The sequence below is a fragment of the Notechis scutatus genome, chromosome Z (assembly GCF_049901735.1).
Source record: "Notechis scutatus isolate UNSWTSFEM ecotype Mainland chromosome Z, rNotScu1.2, whole genome shotgun sequence".
Lineage (NCBI taxonomy): Eukaryota > Metazoa > Chordata > Lepidosauria > Squamata > Elapidae > Notechis > Notechis scutatus.
In genome coordinates, this window is record NC_142025.1 from 140954878 (window position 1) to 140978436 (window position 23559).

Below are 23559 nucleotides of genomic sequence, written 5' to 3' on the forward strand. Positions count from 1 at the left end.
CTATTTTTTTCTTTTTCCCCCCGACTATCAGTTGTTCTGCTCTGCCAGGAGATTTAGATTAGCTAGAAAGCAGGAAATCCTTGGATTTCTTGCTTTCCAGCTAATCTAAAAGCAGAGCCGAACCTTCCTTAGGACTGAAGCTTCCACTTTCCAGTGCAGACTCAGGTAGCCAATTGGAGATAGATCTCTAAATGAATCTGTGATTCTGTCAACAACTCAATCTGCCTGTCTGCTTTGCCTGCTTTTGTGTAAAAGTTGGTCTTTTTTTCATAAAAAAATTCAATATTTACATACATGGCGTATTGTGAGTTAGTTTTGTGAGTTTGCTTGCAAGCAAATTTTATGTGACGGACTCAGGTAGCTGATTGGAGATAGATTGATCTCTAAGTGAATCTGTGATTCTGTGAACAACTCAATCTGCCTGCCTGCTTTGCCTGCTTTTTGGTAAAAGTTGCTCTTTTTTAATAAAAAAAATCAATATTTACATCAATATTTATAATATTTACATACAAGCCATGACCACCCAGTCACATGACCACCAAGCCACACCCACAAATTAGGCCACACCCACAGAACCGGTTAAGAAATTTGAATCCCATCCCTTGTAAGGATTTGTGGTTGCCTAACAGAAGAAACAAAATGCTGGGCTATGATGGGCCTTAACCTGATCCAGTAGAGCTATTCTTACATCCTTATTCATAGTGTCTACAAATTCTTTGAGAGCTTGCTATTGCAGCCACCTTTCAACCATGGGAGATCCATCTTTGAAACTCTACATGCTTTCCAGGCTATATTCAACCTGTTCTACTAACCCCAAGAGAACAGAAAGCCAATTGGGGGCCCAGATACATACATCGTCAGTGAAAATCGCCAACTTTCCACTCTCTAGCATGTCTTCTAACTCTTCATTGGTTGTTGTCCTGCCAGCTGCAAGAAGGAAAAACAGAGCCATGAGGAACAACTGTGTGGTGTGATATAGCAGTTTCATAAGATCCAGCTTGCTTCTGGGCTAATTCCCAAACTGCCCCTCTGGTTAAGGAGGAAATGCCTGAATTTGTGTTTCATTCTGCTTGTTTCTAAGGTATTTAAAACCATCACTTCTAAAAGGGAGCTTCCCATCAATGGCTAATACAAGGAGAAACTATGCTGCTATGAATTGGCATAGAAAACAGATCTCATTTGGATCTCCTAATTTGTCCTGCCTGACTCAGAAAATTTTGCAGAAGGGGCTCACTTTAGATCTGTTCACTTGGATCCCACCAACTGCAGGACTTGGGAGGAGGCATTTTCAAAATTCCTTTTGAGCTCTAGATAGTACCTCATCTGCTAGATTTCAGAAGACTAGCAACATTGCAATTTCATTATCTGACAAGGTAACATCATCAGTGCTAGTCAGTGTAGAGTTTGATTCCTGTTTATTTTTATTTTTATGTATTTCTATTTCATGTTTCTAAACTGCCCATCTCCCTCAAAGATGGGCTCACTCGCTTATTACAATCAACAGCAGTGATGATGTTACATAGTTGGGTAATGAAACATCCACAAGAAAACAACCAAGCTCAGAGAGGACGAAGGACCCTACAGTTCAACTTTGAGCTACAAATATTCTCTTCTGTAAGTTCCACTCTGTACTTATTTATGTGTTTGTTTGTTTGTTTATTCATGTCAGAAGCAGAAACATTCGGGGACTTCCGGTGGTGTTCTTGTCGACAACGGACCAGGAACCGCAATTGTGCACGGCTTTGATCCGTGCTTACCCTGTTGGAGGGATCCTTAAAGGACCGGATCCTTCTGACCCAACTCAGAGGAGTGGGGGGAAGAGGGGGAGACCGCCAGCTGGAGAGTAGAAGTGGTGAGCGGCGTGTAACTGGATAAAAGACTTTGAATACTCTTTTTGAATACCCCAAAAAAGCTGAGAGAAGGAGCCCTCGTTTGAAAGAGTGGTAGCGGCGAATCAGAAATAAGAGGAAAATATAAGGTAAAGAAAGAACCGGAAATAAAAGAATTATATACAATTAGAGACTAAATTTGGAACAATATATAACATTGTTCCAATGACAGTAATCAGGCATTAGATAAAATGCTGGATTTTGAACTGATAACATTTAATATTAATACTAATATTAAATACTATGGAAATAATATTAATACTATGGAAAAGTGATTTAAAATAAAAGAATTCTAAGAAGAAAGTGATATAGAACACCATCTAAGGATTCAAGATTTCCTTCTTTTATTTCTCTATGGGAAACTATCGGTTGTATAAACAAGATCCCTGGAAGCTCATAAAAAAGAAGGGGAGATTATAGTAAAATATAAAAGAATGCAATGCTTTGGGATTGTTGGAAGTTGATTGTGATAAGGAAACAGAAGAAAGAGAACGTGAGATACATGGAGACTTTTAACAAATACTATAATAGAAAAACTTGACTTTTAATAAAATAAAGAATAATTTAAAAGATCAAAGAAATGGAAGAAATAAGCAAAGAATTTAAATCGGAGCTCCAAACTGTGAGACATATGCTTAAAGAAAAAATGAGATAATTATAATTATCTGGTCGAGATAATGCTGAGTAAAGTAATGGAGTTACATCTTGAAGAACAAAGGAACCTCAGAGAGGACGAATTAGGAGAGGAAAATAGCAGTCTTGATGAATATGGAGAACAAGGATCATTATTAAAATACATAAAAAGATTTTTAAAAGAGACATTGACAACAGAGACAGCAAATAAAAGATATAAGACACCCAAGATGATGATGAGGAAGGAGGAGGAGGGAGGAGGAGGAGGAGGAGGAGGAGGAGGAGGAGGAGGAGGAGGAGGAGGAGGAGGAGGAGGAGGAGGAGGAGGAGGAGGAGGAGGAGGAGGGAATATACAAGAAGAAACTCCAAAAAGAGAACTGAAAAGGGGGGGGAACATGACTGATGGGCAGAGGGAATTAAAAATAGAACCAGAAGGGAAAATAAAGAAAGATTGGGGAAATTTAGAAAAGGGAAACCTAGCCAAAATTAAAAGGAATGTTAAAGTCACGAGATTTCGAGATAAAGGTTAGGGATTGTATAAGGGGGATACTACATGGGAATGTCTATTGGCATTTAGTTTAAAATTTGCTGAAAATTACTTTAGGATTATATAACTCTCTCTCTCTCTCTCTCTCTCTCTCTCTCTCTCTGTGTGTGTGTGTGTGTGTGTGTGTGTGTGTGTGTGTGTGTGTATCTGTATATGAATTATGCTGTTAGGAACCCTTATATTGGAGGAATAAAACAGGGGAATGGAAATGTGTTAAAATATATAGACAAATTTTGGATAAGTGGTAAGGAAGAAAAAATATGATTAATGATTATAAGAAAAGTGAAATGTATTAAAATATATAAATTTTGGCTAAGTAGAAAAGGAAAAAATATGATTATTAAAGACTAAAAGAAAAGTTAAGATGAAATGAGATATATTAGGAAGTCATTCTAGCGATTTAAGGGGGGGATACCTTAAAATATACATGTCTTAAGATATACAATTGATTACTTAGTGTTAATATGCTTAAAAGTTGGGGAATGAATCATTAAATTAGATAGATTGAGGGGATCCTAAATATATTGATTTTGTTTTATTCTTGCTTTTCTTTAGATTGTTTATTATATAATTGGTTTAGGGAAAATTAAGGACAAGAATGATGTGTAATGTAAAATAAAATAGGTGGTAAGCTAAAAATGGAAATAATAGGGGATAAAGAACTGGGAATCTATATTTGGATGAAATGATATTGATATTGAATTAATGAATTGAAATATAAAATAGAAATTTATTTAAAGATAAGCAAAATGGATAATGATATGAGATGATATTATATAAGATTGGTGGAAATGAAAGTATGATTATGTAAAAGTGTTATAATCTGGAACCATGTTGCTCACGTATAGAGATGTGCAAAAATTAAAAAATTAAAAAACTTTTTGGGAAAAGTAGCAGAAACATTCGTGTGCTGCTCTCATCTTTCTTACAACTAATGTCACAAAGGTTTCCCCGTCCCCTTCCAACCTGCATGATCAATCTCTTCTGGGGGAGTGCATTTAATATTTTACCATCTAAGAAGAAAATGAGGGATGTGTTTGTTTTTTCAAAGGCACCGCATTAGGACTCCTTTTTTTTTTTTTTAGCTAAACACTTAGAAAGGTAAACAGACATACTTATCTCCAGCTGCCTCTGGATACGATCTTTGCATCGATCTCGATATTTAGACTGAGTTGTGTTGTATTCTGTCATCACCTCCACAAACTTGCGAGATAGGGTGGAATGCTAGGGAAGAAAATGAGGATATGGTTACAGAGCCAAAGCATAGATAGATAGATAGATAGATAGATAGATAGATAGATAGATAGATAGATAGATAGATAGATAGATAGATAGATATCAATTGATTGATTGATAGATACAGGGAGAGAGAGAGAGAGAGAGATGATTGATTGATAGATAGGGATGGATGAAGGGATGAACAGATGGAAGGATACATGTAGAGAGATAGATATAATCCTGCTGAAGGTTAAAAAGCCTCTCTCGTCCTCTGTTTCAAGGAAGATTTTATTCCACTGAAACCTAAAGGAAGGGAACTGGGGTTTCTATTGTGTATCTTTTTGTGTCAAATTCTATGTGCCAAAGTATGATTGAGGTGTAAATCTGTGATCAGCTATTTTCCAGATTTAAAAAAAATCTTAATTTGAAAACCAATTGCATCTGTAATGTTTAAAGGAGGGAAGGGGATAGAGCCAAAGCATGGAAATTGGTCTTAGCTAAGCAAGGGAAGTGATTACAAAAACAAGCCAAACAACCCAAAGCAAAACCCACACATAGATTTAGTAGTTTCAAGGGAGAAGAAGATTTCTACTAGGAAAAAAAAACATCCAGAAAATTGTGGGGGAAAGAGAAGGAGAGAGACCACATGTGTGGCATTACAGTTTCAGTGTTAAAGTGTTAAGATATTTAATTTAATAGGTGGACCAGTAAAGTGTATTCTGTAATGGGCCACAATACACAGTTGTAGCTGACTGATGGACAGTGCGGGCTCCTGCATGAGGCAATCTATGTTATGATTGGTTGCTGGATGACAAGGGGGAGTTTCCCTTTTTCACACCTTTTTTTCTGTTCTGTGATTTATCTCATGATTTATCTCATGATCTTAGTCTGTACCTGATTACCTTGTCTGCTGTAAATATAGGTGTTAAATATATGCATTCATTTAAAACTACAAGTTTGTGCCAGCGTCTCTGACTTCATTTGGAAGGCACCGGCGCAGTTCCCTGACATAAAGACATTGGCTAGAACAACTGATTATGAACTGTTTTTGCCAAGGATCCTAATAACATGACTGCAGTTTTTAATTATTAACATCATAACTTGGGATTCACATATGTGTTGCTGAAAAAACCAAAACATTACTAATCTTTGTCATAGGCAGCTGCTGCTTTAGATAAGATATTCTCTTAAGAGTGAAACAGCACTGTGCACCCTGGGGACAGTATTCCAAATCAAGGAAATTTAGAATAGTAAGATAATCAGATGGGAAAATATATAAAGCTTGGTTGTCTGAGAAAAGTCATTTTTCAGGAGCAAATAATCAGGAGCATTTATTGAGTTCAATCCACAGAAGAGTTTATTACTGCTACCTTTACACAAGAATCTGGTCAATTAAAGGTCAAATTTTAATTGGCACTAGAATTCGCATCTGTCTCTTGATTCCAAATTAATGACATGTTTAACTTCGCCTTCCAGCTCAGCCTGCTCTTCTCCTTGATCATCAGCTCAAAGAATTAATTTTCGCTGTTTATTGGGTAGCAGCTGTAGTTGGGATCATGAGTTGAATGAGGAAAAGAGATGGCAAAGTCACGGCTGCAATATAAAGCTTGTCCTTTCTAACATAGGATACCCAACTTATGTTGGCTTGAGGACCACGCTTGTCCTCACCCAGCATGTCATTTGCAAGGAAGGCAAGGAAGGAGAGATTTAAGGATTGTAAGGGGTTAGGAACACTCTATTTACAGTAGGGGTGTCCTTGTGGATTTTAACTCCCAAAATTCCCCAGGCAGCATGGCTAGCTGGGGAATTCTGGGAGTTGAAATCCACGGGTTTTAAAGTTGACCAGTTTGGAGACCCTATAACTCCAATGCCTCAATTCTGCAATCAGAGGCTCATTTCAATCTTCTTTTAAAAAAAAAAAAAACACACCTCTGCCCAATTCAGAAGTTGTTTCAAAAGGAAAAGAGGAAAATAATCCCTAAATTCCAATGAAGAAACTAACACAAACAAGATTATGGGAAAAACAAAATAGGAAAATGAAGAAAAGAACACAAAGCGAAAAAGCAGCCACTTGAGAAGATCCAAGGTGAGTACCTGTGTTTTCCGGATTCTCAAGTCGGCGGAGGATCGGTTCTGCACCTCTTCCTGCTCAATTCCCTGCTCAATCGCTGGAGGAAATAAAATAGATAAGGAATCAGAGGTGTAGTATAGAAATGAAAGACCAGTGAATTAGTGAAACAGAAATTTGAATTGTTGCCCTTAATGGTGAGCTGATGAGCTATAGATGAAGCCCCCCAGGCTAGGTGTCAGTCCCACTAGAAGAAGACAGGCTGCAATAGTACATGGGAAAGACCTTGTGAAACAATAGGATAGATGCTACCTAGAGAACAGTCAGATTACAGACAACAAAGGTCATGGCTGAAAAATGGACAAGTTTTATTAATGAAACTTTACAAGATAGTACAAATTAGTTTATCTTGTTGTTTTCTGTCTGGTCTACACAGCAAGGCTGACATCACTTTAGCAAGTTTGAAAGTACGATTCTCCATCGTCTCCTTTATAGAAGGCTTCTTCTTTTGCCCTACCTGTTTTGCAGCTGCAGTCTATGCTGTCTCTTATCTGACCATTCATTAGGCAGCATCTCTTTCCCCTATCTCCCAAGGTCTTCTCCACCTAGTAGTACAGCATGAAATCAACTTCATAGGATGTCTAAAACTACTTTTATTGAGATTGGCTAGAATAACAGTACCTTGCAAGTCTGATTGTTTTGCACCTCCTCTTTATGTTTCACTGAATTAGAGAAGTGTCTTGTCTGACTTACTTCTGAATGTTATCGGGATGTTCTAAATCTAAAAAGACTTTTTAGCCTGCTTTGCTTAGGTAATAGAGTCTGCATATCTCTGTCAAGGTCATCTTCCTTACTGTGCACACTAGGGCATCCTCCTGCAGTTTAGAGTGTTTCCATCTAGCTGATCCCTTCATGAACTGAGTTGTGAAAATTTCTAGGTCAAGACAGGCACAAAAAATCAGAATCATAGTTAAGTTCCAGTTAAGAAGATTTATTGCTCAACACCTATATACAAGAATCTAATCAACTAATGGTCAGTACTAAATTACCATTCGAGAAGAATCAATGGAATTTGGGGGGGGGGGGCAACTGGACTTGAAATGTTTGTAGACACATAAGGGTTCTAGGCTGCGTCCACTCAACTCCACCTCTGCGTTTCTTTCTCTTAACTGAGGATCAATCATCATTTGCTGTGATAATATAACTGAAGCTTTGCAAACTATCTTAGGTTTGTAACTCAAGAGTCAGTTTATTGTAGCAATTATGATTGTTAATTAATTAAAATGTATTAAAAACTCATTAAACTTGTTATTACATTCATAATAGACTTTGTTTAAACTTGTCTCAATGATGCTCTCAACCACCAAAGAAATTACAACCAAATCATTAAAACATAAAGTGTAAAGATAAAAGATGCCAAGCATGATGAAGTGCAGGACTCTTCCTTGCCAAAGGCCTGGATAAAAGATGCTGGACCACAAAAATTCACATTCGAATCCAAATAAGTTTTGAACTGACTTCAGACCAGTCACCACCTTTCAGAACAACCTTCCACAATTGTTATGGGAATAAAAATCAGAGGAGGGAGAACAAAATATATTATCCAGAGTTCTTGGAGGAAAAGCAACATACAAACCTAACAAACTAATTAACTGGACAAATATTTGTGTGAGAAAGTAAAATGCATACATGTAGTACTTTGGTTACAATGGCAATTGGGACTGGAATTTCCATCACGAAGTGATGCAGTCGTAAAACATATCACATATCACTTAGCAACAGCAATCCCAACAGTCCAACAGCTGTCATAACCCCAGGACTGCATAAGTAATTAACCAAGGACTTCCTGGGAGCATGGCATGGGAAGAGGTAGGTGTCTCTGACAAGCAGGCTAGCAGAGAGCTATAGGTGAGCATGCAGGTGACATGGGCAGGGGCTCTGGGCAGGTGTGTGGATGCTGCAGGCAGGTGCTATGGGGCATAGGTGGTGAGTGTAGTGAAGACGGGTACCTGGGATTGTGGGCAGACGCTATGAAGGATGGGCAGGTATGCAGGTGCTGCTAGGAAGCTCTATGGAGGATAGGTGGGTGAGTACAAGAAGGTTGAATGTAACTCCTTGTAACTTTACTAACAGATCAATGTATTTTTCTTTGCAATAATTCAAGATAGAAGTAAAAGTGGCTGACTTTAAAAGGCAATTTTAAGACTCATTATAATGCTATTAAGTCACTCACTTCATTGAAAACCCAATAAACACATTTTATGCTAACAAAAAAAAAGACATAAAGCTGCAGTTTCAGCTCTTACCTTTTAACTTGGAGCGCACCTTGTTGGCCGTCTTCTTGATATCAGCTGTGAGGTCCTCCAATTCCTGCTTAGTTTCTGCAAGATGAAAAACAATAAGAAGACGCTGAAGCTTAAAAACCAAAGAAAACTATGCTGGGTCAGGTCAAGAAGACATCTAATCGAGCATTCTGCGTCCCTCAGTGGTCAATCACGTGCATTCAACTCACAAACCTGGTACAGAGAGGTATCCCCTCTTTCTTGACACTCCTCAAAACTTGGTATTTAAGATATGTTCACTGTGATATAGAGGTAATAAGCAGCCATTAAGACATATGCCCTCTAAAATAGTCTCCTTTTAAAAGCACCTACATTGGTGGCCATCACTATACTTGATGACAGAGAACCCCAGTTTGAGCATAGGTAGTCCTTGGCTAATGAGGGTAATTTGGACCAGAATTTCCACTGCTAAGTGATACACTCATAAAGTCCAAATTCATGTGACCGCATCACTATGTAACAGCAATCCTGACAGTCTCCATTGCTTGATAAGTAAGATTTGCAGGTTGTTAAGAACCTCCTAGCAACTTCCTTCCAACAACCAAAGTCAATGAGAAAGTTGGCAGGAAGGTGCAAGTTCCAGGCACTCACAAGGAAATTGACGGGAAGTTGCTGCTTCCACGTGGTGGGAGAGCACAGGGTTGTGTAAGGGGCTGTTGCAACAAAACACTAGGCAAGGCTTGGGGTGACTTCTGCCTGGTGGGGGAGACTTACCAGAGCGACTTGCAATCTTCCTGCTGGCTTCCCCATTGCTTTGTTTGTGGGAAGCTGGCAGGGAAAGTCACAAATATTGGCTGTATGACCATGGGACTCTGCAACCGTCCTAAGTGTGAGCAGGGTGCCAAGCATCTGGATCATGATTGTGTGACTGTTGGGGTGCTAGCGCAGCCAGAACTTTGAGGAGAATGTGTGATTGTTAACTTATAAAGGAGAATATTTGTAGCTCAGGGTTGAAATGAGAGATCCTTGGTGCTCTCTGAGCTTGGTTCTTTTCTTGCAGACATTTCATTACCCTAATGAGGTAACATCATCAGGACTAACACTGATGATGTTATCTAGTTAGGGTAATGAAATGTCCGCAAGAAAATAAGCAAGCTCAGAGAGCACCAAGGATCTCTCATTTCAACCCTGCGCTACAAATATTCTCCTTTATTCATCCTCATATCTACCCTTTTACTGATTCTAAATCTCCAGCCTGAAGCTTCTGTGAGTGACACCATTGCTAGCCTTGTGAGAAGAGGAGAAAAAGCTTTCCCTCCCTTTCAAATTTTGCATGATGGGATACTCCTTCATCTTGTCTCATCTAACCCACTGCCTGGGTTCCAAACATTGCAGTCTTTCTTTGAACAGGAGCTGTTCCAGCTCTCTAACCCCAGTGACTGTCTTTTGCGGCCACATTTCCAGCAATTTGGAGGAGAGGGTTGAAATGATGGCCTTACACATGCAGTCCCTACCTCCAACCTCCCACAGGAACTGGTGAAAGCACACTGGGCATCTCCAGAGTGTATGTATGAGCGGCTGAGGATGCATATGCAAGGACCGCTAAAGAGGCTGGGCAGTGGTGGTATTCTACTGGTTCGACCTGGTTCTGCAGAGCTGGTAGCAGCGGAGACCAAACTGGTTCTCTCCACCGCTCTGCTGTTGGGCCCACCCGCCTGCCCGGGCTCCCATACTCACCTTTATCCCCTGAATTTCAAGTGCAGCTGCTTTGCGTGGCACAGAAGAGTGCCACGTGGCAGCTGCTGAAGTGACCGGGATCGTGCAGGCTTGCAGGAGGTGAGTTAGAACGCCTCTGGCGCCTGCACAAACACCTCTGAGCCTGTGCAAAGTGCCCACTAAGCCACGCCCACAAAACCGGTGGTAAAAATATTTGAATCCCACCACTGAGGTTGGGTCTGTGTTTTCACTCACTCTCATCTGGGTTGGGAGCAGCCAAGATGGCGCTGTGCTGTTTCTTCACCAGCTCCACATCTTCTGAGAGCTTTTCAATGCAGCCACGAATTTCCTCTACCTGAACAAGAAACACAGAAGCATGCATCAATTCTCGCTCATATGGCTCGCTTTAAACCTTAGGAATTAGGGTAGGCGTAGGTTTTCATAGTTGCTACCAGAGTTGTAAGTGATGAGTTCCCTTGGGGTTTTTAAGAATCAGAGCCTGGGTTCATACTATTCAGCAGTGGCTGGTTCAAAAAACATTTGCTTGAATTCATAAAGACAGAAATAATGAGAGTCACGATAGCTGCATCTGCAAAACACTGTAAGATAAAATCAAATAGACTACAGTTAGTCCTTGACTTATGATCACAACCATTGGGAAACAAGACAGTGGTTAAGGGAGTCGTGCCCAATTTTAGAAACTTTTTTTGCCACTGTTGTTAAGTGAATCATACAGTTGTTGAGCAAATTCTGGTTTTACCACTGACTTGCTTATCAGAAACCAACTGGGAAGGTCACAAATGGCCATTACATGACCATGGGATGCTGAAAGCCTTGTAAATACATGTGGATTGCCAAACATCCAAATTTTGATCATGTGATCATGGGGATGTTATAAAGGCCATATGTATGAAGACCGGCCATAAGTCACTTTTTCAGTGCCCTTGTAACATTGAACAATCACTAAATGTTAACGAGGATTATCTGTACATTATGGCATAAAGCAGGCTGTGAATCTAGCCAGAGTCATCCAAGACTTGAAGCTGATTGCAAAGTCAGGAAATGAAAAGATCAGGACAGGCCCAGTCCATCCAACTGCAGCTAGCATTGTCTTTCTTTACTGCAACCTTCTCAATCCTGAGTCAGCCATGTTGGCCTAGGAATTTGAAAAACTGCAGTCCTAGTATCTTTAAAACAGCAACCCCCCCACCCCCCCCACCAACCTTTTGGGCACCAGGGACCGGTTCGGTGGAGAGGCTTTTCCGTGGATGGGAGGAGGCGTGGTTTCATGTGCTGCCTTCATATCGCAGATGGGCCTTTGCTTGTTTGCCCGGCCCAGTTTCTGGCACGCTGCGGACCAGAGCCAGTTCATGGCCTGGGGGGAAGAAGGGGTTGGGGACACTTGCTTTAAAAAGTGTTAGATTGGGGTGATATATTGTCTGCCTTCCTCTGCAGCAGGTCCCACTATTGCAAGTTATCTCCCTGTTTCCTTCGGATGGTAGCCCACCAAGAACAAGATTTCATACTCTCCTCCGATAGAATAGAATAGAATAGAATAGAATAGAATAGAATAGAATAGAATAGCATAGAATAGAATAGAATAGAATAGAATAGAATAGAATTCTTTTATTGGCCAAGTGTGATTGGACACACAAGGAATTTGTCTTGGTGCAAATGCTCTCAGTGTACATAAAGAAAAGATACATTCGTCAAGAATCATCAGGTACCACACTTAATAATGTCATAGGGTACAATAAACAAATCATACTAGGAAACAGTCAATATAGATTGTAAGGATACAAGCGAGAAAGTTACTGTCATACAGTCACAAATGGGAGGGGATGGGTGATAGGAACGATGAGAAGATTAATAATAATAGTAGTGCATACTTTGTAAATAGTTGAACAGTGTTGAGGGAATTATTTGTTTAGCAGAGTGATGGCTTTCGGGAAAAAACTGTTCTTGTGTCTAGTTGTTCTGGTGTGCAATGCTCTATAGCGTCGTTTTGAGGGTAGGAGTTGAAACAGTTTATGTCCGGGATGTGAGGGGGTCTGTAAATATTTTCACAGCCTTCTTTTTGACTTGTGCAGTATACAGGTCCTCGATAGGTAAGAAAGGACAATTCTAGCAGTGGGATCCCGATTGCACGCATGCAGCTTCCCGCACACTAGCTGAGGCCTGCTGCAGCGCCAATCAGCGGAGAGGATAAAGAAGAGAAAAGCGCAGGTGCCAGAGCCCGGCTTTTCTCAGAGGCTTTTTTCCCTTCTGTCAGCTGATCAGAGGCTTTTTTTTCTTTTTTTACTACCAGTTTGACCGAACCGGTCCGAACCGGTAGTATACCACCACTGACAAAATTGCAGAAAAGTGCTGCTTCACTGCTCATAAGCCATCATGCAGGAAACACAACCAATATATATTTCTTTTATAGGCAAATGTCTAAAATTAATTGCTCAGGTATCATTTTTATCCCCAGAGGACATTCCAATGCCCAAAGAAACAACAGTTAGTCCTCAATTTACAACAGTTCATTTACATTTGAAGTTACACCGGCCCTGGAAAAAGTGACTTTTGATCGCCCCAAAGGTGCTTTATTCAAGAGGCGACAGGACTGTCTGGTTTTTCTTTGAAAACGTTCCCCTTCTCACCCAAGAAGCTTCTTCAGCTCTCTCAGAGAAAAGTCTTCAAAGAAAAAACAGAAAGTCCAGTTGCCTCTTGAAAAAAGCACCTTTGGTGACCTGGATGAAAGCGATGATTTATGACCGCTTTTCACACTTACGACTATCGCAACATTCCCATGGTTACTTGATCAAAATTTGGACACTTGGCAACTGTCGTGTATTTATGAGTGTCTCAGGCTCAGGCTATTCCCTTTTGTGACCTTCTGACCAACAAAGTCAATGGGGAAGCCAGATTCACTTTACAGCCAGGTTACTAATTTGACATCTGAGGTGATTCACTTCACCACTCTGGCAGGAAAGGTCGTAAAATAGGGCAAAATTCACTTAACAACTGTTTCACTTAGCAATAGAAATTCTGGGCTCGGTTGTGGTCATTGCATGCCTATAGTGGTGGAGGCTGTTCGGATCATTTGTAGAAACACACGCACACAATCCCTTCCTTGGCTTAGTGGAGGAGATGAGAGTGAAGGGGTGTGTAATTCTCCCAGGTGTACGCTGGGAATGCAAGGGCCCTTTTACTAAGAGGTCTCCTTAACTTGAACAAGCCATCTGCCTTGAGATAAGAAACCCTGTGCCTCCTTCAGAAGAACAGTGGGCAGCAGGACCCTGGGGATACCAAAATCAGGAAGGCCGAGGCAAGCTGGCTGCTGATGTCATCAAAAGGCGACATCCAGTGGAGGAAGGCTGATATATATATTTAGAATTGGGATTATTAAAGTGGATTCTAGAATGTGGTTCTTATTCTCATAAATGATCATAAATGCATACTGGGAGGAAGGTTTATTGTTGAAAGATGCTCACTGTGGGTGCCCCAAAGATGCGAGCTCCAATTCAATAGGGGGATCTTATCTGGAGCCCCATCAGGTTTTTAAAATGGTAAAATGGGGGGGGGGGGGAACAAGTGTTTTCTATTCTTCCACATCAATATCAGACTAAAAAGAGAACTTTTCCAAGAGACGGTTGCATTCTTGAGCATCTCTGTGGATACCATATGAACAAACTATGTGGGTTTTGCAAAGCATAGGTAGTCCTCGACTTACAACAGTTCATTTAGTGACCTTTCAAAGTTACAACGGCACTGAAAAAAAATGGCTTATGGATGTTTTTCACACTTAATGACTATTGTGGCATCCCCATGGTCATGTGATCAAAATTACTGATTGGCAACTGACTCATATTTATGACAATTGCAGTGTCACATGATCATCTTTTGCGACCTTCTGACAAGAAAGTCAATGGGGAAGCCAGATTCACTTAACAACCGTGTTACTAAACAATTGCAGTGATGCACTCAACCACTATACAAAAAAAAGTCGTAGGCTAAGCAAAGTTCACTTAACAAATGTCTTGCTTAGCAACAGAAATGTTGGACTCAATTGTGGTTGTAAGTTGTTGTTGTATATTTCTTTTTCTATTCCATTTGGAAAGAAAGGGACCATTGAACTGAGAAATGGGTTATTGTAAAGGTTGCATTCCCTTGCAAGTAATATTATGGTGAAATGGATCCATATCCATTATTAACTTTCCCCTTCCCATTTACCCCAGTCCATCCTTTCATCCACACAGTTCTCTTCATATTTGAAGAAACCCAGAAACAAAACAAGAAGCTGTAAACTCAAAGATGCTTTTTCCAAAAGGCAACTGGACTTTGTTTTTTTTTCCTTTTGCTTCTCATCCAAGAAGCTTCTTCAGTTCAGAAGCTTCTTGAATGAGAAGCAGAATGTTTTCAAAGAGGAAAAAAAAACCAAGAAAGTCCAGCTGCCTTTTGGAAAAAGCACAACCATGACATGGATAATTGACAATCTCCATAGACACATCTGTAAAGAAGCAAAATATAAATGCAAAAGGGAGAAGGAGTGGTGGTGGAGAAGGAAGTGATGGTTGGTGGTTCCAAGTAGATAGTTTTTGCACTTGTCGATAATTTGCACTTGTCAGTTATATTTACAGATTTCCTTCAAATTATTGTCTATGGAGATTCTCAGTTATCCAGGTCATGATTATCCCAAAGGTGGTTTTTCAAAAGGCAACTGGGCTTTGTTTTTCCTTGAAGACATTTTGCTTCTCATCCAGGAAGCTTCTTCAGTTCTGATTGAATGGTGGAGAATGGAAGAATTTACTGAAAGGAATATAAATCCTTCCATCCTCCACCATTCAGTTAGAACTGAGGAAGCTTCTTGGATGAGAAGCAAAATATCTTCAAAGAAAAACAAAGTCCCACTGTCTTTTGAAAAACCACCTTTGGGCCCTTCAGATGATTGAAAAGCTCAACATGGTTTCTTCTGTTAAAGAGTGGCAGTAACCTTAACTCATCACTAGAGGGTAGTGTGAAAGGACTTGACCCATGTTTGGGAGCTGATTCTAGGAAGCCTTGACCAAGGTCCTGAAACATTCAGCCTCTGCTCAGACCGCGCAGCATTCTTTTATCAATACCTTTCAACCGAATCATTACATCAGCACCGACAGGGGCTTCCTTCCATGGTGCACTTGACACAAACTTTAGTGGATCCAATCAGCATTTGACACCTTAGCCTAACGTGAGCCACGTATGAGACTGAGAGGCCTGTTTGCCTAAATCCAGGTCAACAACCCGTTGCTCCTATGATGTAATTTCAAAGAGCAAGATCTCTCCAGACTGTAAGACTCCAGAACATAATCACTGATGTACTTTGGGGAAAGGACCAGACATGCAAACATCAATTTCACAGTTCCTAACCCTGCATTTCTCCATCTCCAGCACCTGTGCATTACAGAGGCTGCACAGTACCATTAAAAGATGCTCTTGCATATTAAATACCTGCCATTTGAGGACGGACTGGCTTAATGCGGGTGAGTTTTTAGAAACAGCCAAATATGGATATGTTCCCAGTTAGCAGTATAATAGTTACTTCACTTATTTGCTGTCACAAGCTACAAATACAGAATTTGGTAGAATTAAAAGTTATGGATTCTTACAGCTGTGGCTTCCACTTCTCATGAGGCCAGGGTTTTCTTTTTACTTTGTGAGTCTGCAATTACGGCGATAATTATTATGGTCATAAGCTGAGCCATAACATTTTTTGACCTTTTTGGGGTGATTGTTAAGCAAATGCCATGGTCCTTAAGCAAATGGATTTTCCTCAAAGGGATTTTTTTGTCAGAAACTGGAAATAAATACTGGAAACTGTCAAAAACATTGCAAATCATGGTTATGTGACCATGAGAGGCAACAAATCTCTTTAAAGTTGATCCAGTTGCCAAGTTCCCCAAATAGAATCCTGTGACTAGGGAAAGGGCATAGCAACCATAACTTCAAAGCAGATCATAAGCTGCTATGGGGATGTGTGTTGTAACTTCAACTGGCCATTAAGTGACTGGTCATAAGTTTAGGACTACCTATAGGTTGAAAAATATATGACCAAACCCAGGTTTCATTTCAGAAGCCATAAGCATTGTCTGAGGCAGGCCTTGCATATCCACTTCAGTCTCTGATGCAAACCAAATAAATGATAAATAACAGCCTGGGAATATTCAACTAAAATCTTGACAGCCTGGAACCAAGCTATCTCTAACAGTGGCCAGCTAGTAACCCTTGTTTGGGAGGCTTGCAGAGCAGTCTACTTTCGTCTATGTTCAAAAGTAACCTGCATCTGAACAGGGAAGTTCCATCTACTAAAACTTAAAATCCAGATCTGATCAATTGTTTTCTTTTGCCTATTGCTTTCTTGAGGTATGAATCTAAAATACATTTATGACTCTGAAATGAATTGTCTTATTTCTTTGATAGGACTGAATGAGCAGTGAACTCATAATTATAAAAGATAGGTAGGTAAGTAGGCAGGTAGGTAGGTAGGTAGGTAGATAGACACACACACACACACACACACACACGGGTAATCTCCTGAAATATTAATTGTTGTTAGAAAAAGACATTTCTGACAAATTTGTTAAATAAAAACAAACTACATAAGAACTGCAATGCCCAATGTGAATACCTTGACTCAGTTCTGAATTCCTTATCTTTTTTGCAAAAACCTTCAAGCCTATCTTTCATCTTACCTGCTCAAAGAATTCGTCCATGAAGTGGTCTCGATCCACATGTACCACCTCTTCCTCATCATCGCTGTCTTTGGCCTATCCAAGAAATAAAATTGATACAGATTAGATCATAATTGGTCTCTACCTGAAAAGCAACACTGATCCTTGCTCTCTTGCCTGTTTCAAATTATTATAAATATAGTGTTAGAGTAAATGTTAAGAAATCAAATGCCACTTCTTGGGAGCAATAAGTAAAATCCCAATTTTTCTAGACAGAAACACAAGAAGAATATTTAAAACTTTGGATCAAATTAGAATATTGTCCTCTCAGGCTTAACAATGTTTATGGCAATTTGCAGGTTTCAGCTGTTTTCTCTATTTTCCCTGCAAGGAATTAATTCTGTGAAGAATTTCTGGCTAATATTTCCAATTTTCTGCTTTCCTTTTCTTTAATATATTTCAAATCTTCACTGCACACATAGACACCACTTGTAGAATCTGCTGATTTCTCTAAATTTACCAACATCTTCAGGGTGATGTTATGATTTTTTGCATATACAAAAAAGAATGACACACAAACCCCAAATCACCCCCCCAAAATAATAGAGTTAACAATGTCATGCAAGGAGAAATATTGTGATAATGGGTTCTTTTAAGATTTTTCCCTTGTTGCATAAATCTCATGAAATATGGGCCATTTGTTTTTTTAAAAATCTTTCAAGAAAATGATAGTGCCCTCACATCATGTGAAATCACATTAAAGTGTTCATGACTTGAAAATATTATTATAATTAGCTTTTCCCCCCACATAGCTAAGGCACCCAACTGAAAAACCTAATTTTTGAAAACAAGCATTTTCATGCTTCTTAATAAAAGCTTGTTACATGAAATCTGCCTCATTTTAACAGCAGAAATCCAAGACAATCCAGACTCCAGTTGGATGCATTAATATGATTGGCAGAGGGAAATCTAGGAAAACAGCCAGGAAATCAAAACACATCCAACTACACAGGCAGATGGGAATATACTATATATCCAATAAAAATATCTTTCCAGACAAACTTTGCAATGAGAAAGATAGAGGCTCTGGAGGCAGCTAGTCATATTTACAAAACAGGGTAGAAATTCATTCATACTAAAACATCCAAAAAGCAGGAAGAAGAGGTTGTTATTATTTTATGTTTTGGGTGCATAATTAGTCACAGCTTATTTATGCCTTCCTTTTAATGACAACATGTAGCATAATATTAAGCATAATATTAAATTATCCATCATGTTGAGCTCAAATTGGAGAAAGTAATGCTGAAGAAGTTGGCTGTCGCTTTCTTAAGAGAATACTTCTGAACTCCCCAGTCTAGTCTGCATCCCTGGGATCTCCCAGTGGTCTCCCATCCAGGATCTCACAAAGGTTGACCCTGCCTTGTGTTTCCAGAGCAGCCACTGTCATTTGCTATCACAAGAATAAATGCAGTAATTGCCAGGTGCAAGAATCAGGACCATCGGTTAGATTGCAGCATAGAAGATTTACTCAAGCCAATACATAAGAATCTGATCAACAAAAGTTTGAGGCTAAATTGACACCAGGTAAAGGTCAATAGAATTCAAGGAGGGTTGAACTTGGAGCGCTTGTGGGAATGCAACAACTCCAAGCTGATGACATGTTTAATTCCACCTTCCCCAGCTCTGCCTGCTCTTCTACAGCAACCGTCAATACAAGGCTGCAACTAAGCATGTGCAAAACCTTAGCTATTTGAGCTTAGACATTAAACCCCCCATTACCTACAAACACAAACATACGTCACTGGGTAGGCTTAACCCCTGGCAATTTATGTTCTAGAATATTAAGCATCCTCTGAAGGCTTAAGAGGAAGAATTAGCAGATCTGTTGATAGAGGGGACAGGAGGCCTTCCTGCTGCAAGGAGCACAAAGTTTATATCTCAACTCCTAGAAGGGGAAAAATCAGCCTTCCTTCCTTCTGTAGGTTAGGAAAACACAGAGTCCATGATTCCTCCTTTCCCTTGCTCTAACACTCTAACCTTCAAGCTTTGTTTCTCTTCTAGAAAGGGGTTGGGGGAAAAGCCACTTAAGAGTTCTCCTGGGTGCCTCTATTTTTCCAACCTGGGACTGAATTCATAGACATAACAAATCCACATTTGGGGAGCAGAGGTGTGCAAATGAAGGCCATAAGCCAGAAGTTTCCCTTCACTTAGAGTTCACCAAAAGCTGTTCACTAGTTGACATTTTAATGAGTCTAAAATGTGAGAAATATTAATTTACAGCAGGGGTGGGATTCAAATTTTTAACAAATTTGTGGGTGTGGCTTTGGTGGTGGGCATGGCTTAGTGGTCATGTGACTGGGTGGACATGGCTTAGTGGTCATGTTATTGGCTGGGTGTGGCCAACTCAATATCACTCACACCGAGGCACGCATCTCCTTGCCTGGCCTCTCATGACTGTGGGGATGCTGCAACAGTCGTAAGTGTGAAAAATGGTCATAAGTCACTTTTTTCAGTGCCCTTGTAACTTTAAATGGTCACTCCACACAAGCAAAGTACCAGCAAAGGAGGGACAAAAAACTCCAGAGACGTTCCTGAGACAGGATGTCTAGTCCTGCCAAGAATGTAATAAGGGTTAACGGAAAGGCAGTTTCTGTAAGCAATACCAGAATGTTTCCTTCCTGCCTTCCTTACAGGATTAGGCCAGTAATTTCTTCTAACAACCGGTTCTCCGAACTGCTTAGAATGTTAACAACTGGTTCTAGTGAATAGGTGCAAACTGGTAGAATCCCACCCCTGATTTACAGGTGTGTGACTAGAGAATAATCATATTAGATATATTTCACTATAACAAATATGTTGAAGGGGGTCAAGATAGTGTTACAATGGTGTGATTAAAGCCCCATTTCTTCCTTTGTGCCACCTGTTGGGATTATAATATTCAGAACTCTGTCTGGGAATCCTAAAATATATAATCTTAAAATATCAGAAGGCTGCTGGGTTGAAGAAATTCAATTTGAAGGATTTGTTTCCAGGTAGAGACATCAGAGGTGGAAATTTGCAGCCCTCTGGAATTTACAGAGTGGAAATGAGCAGAGCAGCCTGTCACCCTTTAATACAACCTAGAATGGAGGAAGAAAGGGGGTGAAAAGGATTATTCAGGCCACAAATGGGGTGACTTTTCCAGCATCATTTAAACAAGTGGTCGCCAACCAGTGGGCCGGGGATCACTGGTGGTCCACAAGAAAATTTTGGCGGTCCGTAGAGAAATATCACCCCCAAAGCACCCCCCAAAGCAATTAATCCAGGCTGTGCGGGAACATAAGGCTGCACCGCCCATGTGGCCCGTGGGAACACAAAACTTGCGTTGCTTGCATTGTGAATAACACGAGGTAGTGCTGGGAGGGGGGAAAGGGCGGAGGGGGGAACTTGCCCCCCACGCCTAGCCTGGCCAATGGGCTGCTTCTTTCCGCTTCTTTCTTCTGCTTTTGGCTGCACGCAAGGAAAGCAGCAAAAGTCTTTCTCTCTCCCAAACTCCGCTAGAAATAAGTCTTTGGGACCCTACAAGGCATCCTGCTCCAAGAGGCTGCATTGGCAAAGACTCATTTCTGGTGGAGTTTGGGGGAGAGAAAGAAAGACTTCTGCTGCTTTTGCTGCTTTCTTTGCATGAAGCCAAAAGTCTCAGTCTCAATCTCAGTCTCAGTCTCTTTCTCTCTCTCTTCCCCCTCCCTTGAGAACAGAGCTGGAGACGGTATCCTGCAATCCCAAATAAAGAATGATCGATTGGTAGGAAAACGGGGTGGGGAATTTTCCTGATTTTGGGGGGGATTTTCCCAGGGTCTCTGGTCCACGGGATTTAAAATTATGAGTTTGGTGGTCCCTGAGATCCAAAAGGTTGGTGACCCCTGATTTAAGCAGCTCCAACAGACAGTCCTCGACTTACAATGGTTTGTTTAGTGACCATTCAAAGTTACAACGGTACTGAAAAAAGTGACTTATGACATTTGTCACACTTATAACCATTGCAGCATCCCCATGGTCACATGATCAAAATTCAGACACTTGGCCACTGACTCATATGTATGACCATTGTAATGTCTTGGGAGTCACATGATCCCTTTTTGTGACCTTCTGATGAGCAAAGTCAATGGGGGAAGCCAAATTGACTTAACAACCATATTACTAACTTAACCACTGCAGTGATTCAATGAACAACTCTGGCAAGAAAGGTCATAAAACGGGACAAAACTCATTTAGTAAATGTGTTGCTTAGCAACAAAAATTTTGGGCTCAATGGTGATCTTAAGTCCGAGGACTATCTGTATTTACTCTCCAATCAAGAATATATAGGTTGAAGCTGACCAAAATAAAAATCATCCTAGGTGATACCCACATTTTCCCCTTCAGCATTTTCTCCTTGCCCACCAGTACTTGGCACTTAAAGAAAAAATTAGAATCGTTATGGGTCCTTTGGGAGAAATAACTGGCAAGGAACCTTGAAAGTTACTGCGAGATGGGCAGCAGCTAGATATTACTGTATGATAAATACTTTTCATTTTCTGTTTGCTTTATTAACTTTATTTTTATTTGTGTTATTCTACCTTCCAGCGCTGTATTGTAAAACCCAGGAACGCCAAAGGTTGCCGCATCCTATGCCAGCAAGTCCCGCCTCAACCAATCATTCCTAACTCTCGATCCCCTCCATTTGCATATGAGAATTCTACAGCCAGCCTATTGGCTCCCCCAATTATTTATCTGCCAGACCTATGGTTGGCTGTCTCATTCACGATTGGCTGTTCTACAAACCTCTTTGCATTAGCTCTTTATGTTACTTTTGGCTGGTTCCAGTAATTAAGCTACCTTAAGTCTGGATCCCTGACATCCTCTTATTCTTGAAAGTTATTGGCTGCTTCACTGGCTAATTTGCATCATGGCCTGAGAGACGAGACAGGCCAAGGTCATCTTGTGGAATAGATGAGTAACCCTATCTGGTCAGACAAACAGACCATCCATCTCTGACAATGGCCGTCAGAAGCAGCTGGAGGGGGGCCACTTATGAGCCTATCTATCTACTGTCAATCAGTTGGTGAATGTTGGCAGTCTAAGAATTTGAGAACGCTCTGCTCACAATGCTATCTCTCTCCGGTTTCAAGGATTCAAGGAATGCTGCTAAGAAAAACTACCGAAATGACCAAACGGAATCTGATTATATACCAAAATGTGTTTCTACCAGGAAGGATAGGCGTGAGGTCTTCCCCTTAAGGATGAGATGCAATTTGTTGATGATGCAGAGAAGGGAAAGTTCGAAATTGTATTTAAAGGATCCAGCTTTGGGTGCTAACTGCAGATAATAGAAATAGATCTGTGTCCCTCTTTGCATTCCACTTCTCAGCAGTATTTCCCATCAGGCTACTCAAGCGTTCCTCAGATAGTCTAGAAGGGCCTGAAACCTGCTCGTCTGGAACGATTATCTAGGGGGAAATGCTTCCCTGGATGTGAATGGTTTCAAACATAGATGAAAATAGATCTGAGTCAATTAGGTTACTAAAAGAACACACAAGCACACAGAGGCACGTGGGTACAACTGATAATACAGAATGGAGTTTTCCTCTGAGACATCCTTGCAGGTTTGATTAGCACTCTCGGCCCCAGAGACATCCCTTGCAAACTCTCACGCATAATCGAAGTCCACTCTGCCTTATTTCCGTGCTCCTGCAGTTTGCCCTTCCGATGTGATTGACTTCTTCCCATTTCCCTTCCTTGCATGACTCAAAACCTCACACCACCTTATTCCTCCAAGAGTGACTGGCTATCTGGCCTATCCGGTTCTCTCCACCCAGAGTGACTAAGCTATTTTCTAGCCAATAAGAAGATGCTAGTAGAAGTCAGGTACAAGATTGGTGGCGATGCTGACTAAAATGGGGTGGGGTGAGGGAGGGGATAATTATATAATTTATGGTTGCCCATTTTTGGGTGCCTCTGCCTGAACAAGAGCAGGCAAGGAAGAAATTCGAAATGAAAACTTTTGCTTCCTCGCTAGTTCACTGTGGGGAAATGAAGCCGTAGTTATCCTGGAAGATGCTTATTGATATGGCCATTCAAGAGTCAGGAATGGGACATAATTAACAAAACCTCAAAATTATGGACTTGGAAGAGAAAATGTCAAGGAGGGGACAGAACTTGTGGGATATATTGAGTTAAAAATACATTATGTCTGGCAGGGAACTGAATGATTAATACTAAAAAAAAGCACCAAACCCTGAGGGTTGTATAGTCAGCATTCAGATTCAGAAACTTGTGTGTGTGTGTGTGTGTGTGTCCTGGGTCTTGCTACCCCAAATTCTCAGAAGAGAGAAGAAAGGGTTAAGAGGAAAGAGATAATCTGATGCCAGCCAGCCTTCCTATGCTTCCTTTATATATGTATGGTCTGGTTTGTTAAGAGGTGGAATGGCTGAATGCCAGGATCCCAGGGCCCTCCTAGCCGCAGCTGTAAGAAATGGGACTTGAGCCCAGGGAA

At 40.6% G+C, this 23559-nt stretch overlaps 1 protein-coding gene across 10 annotated transcripts in view; it reads right to left on the reverse strand.

Annotated features, from left to right (window-relative positions):
• The window catches only part of STX1B (syntaxin 1B), a 175810-nt gene that overhangs the window by 94532 nt on the left and 57719 nt on the right, over positions 1-23559 (reverse strand). For all 10 annotated transcript variants that reach the window (XM_087946755.1, XM_087946757.1, XM_087946754.1 and 7 more), the window contains 6 exons: positions 17067-17141; positions 10609-10708; positions 8662-8736; positions 6382-6455; positions 4185-4293; positions 854-927 (listed from right to left, as the gene is read on the reverse strand). In XM_087946755.1, the coding sequence (XP_087802881.1) occupies positions 854-927; positions 4185-4293; positions 6382-6455; positions 8662-8736; positions 10609-10708; positions 17067-17087 (453 nt within the window). In that variant the 5' untranslated portion in view covers positions 17088-17141. Of the gene's footprint in view, positions 1-853; positions 928-4184; positions 4294-6381; positions 6456-8661; positions 8737-10608; positions 10709-17066; positions 17142-23559 lie in introns of those variants that run through there.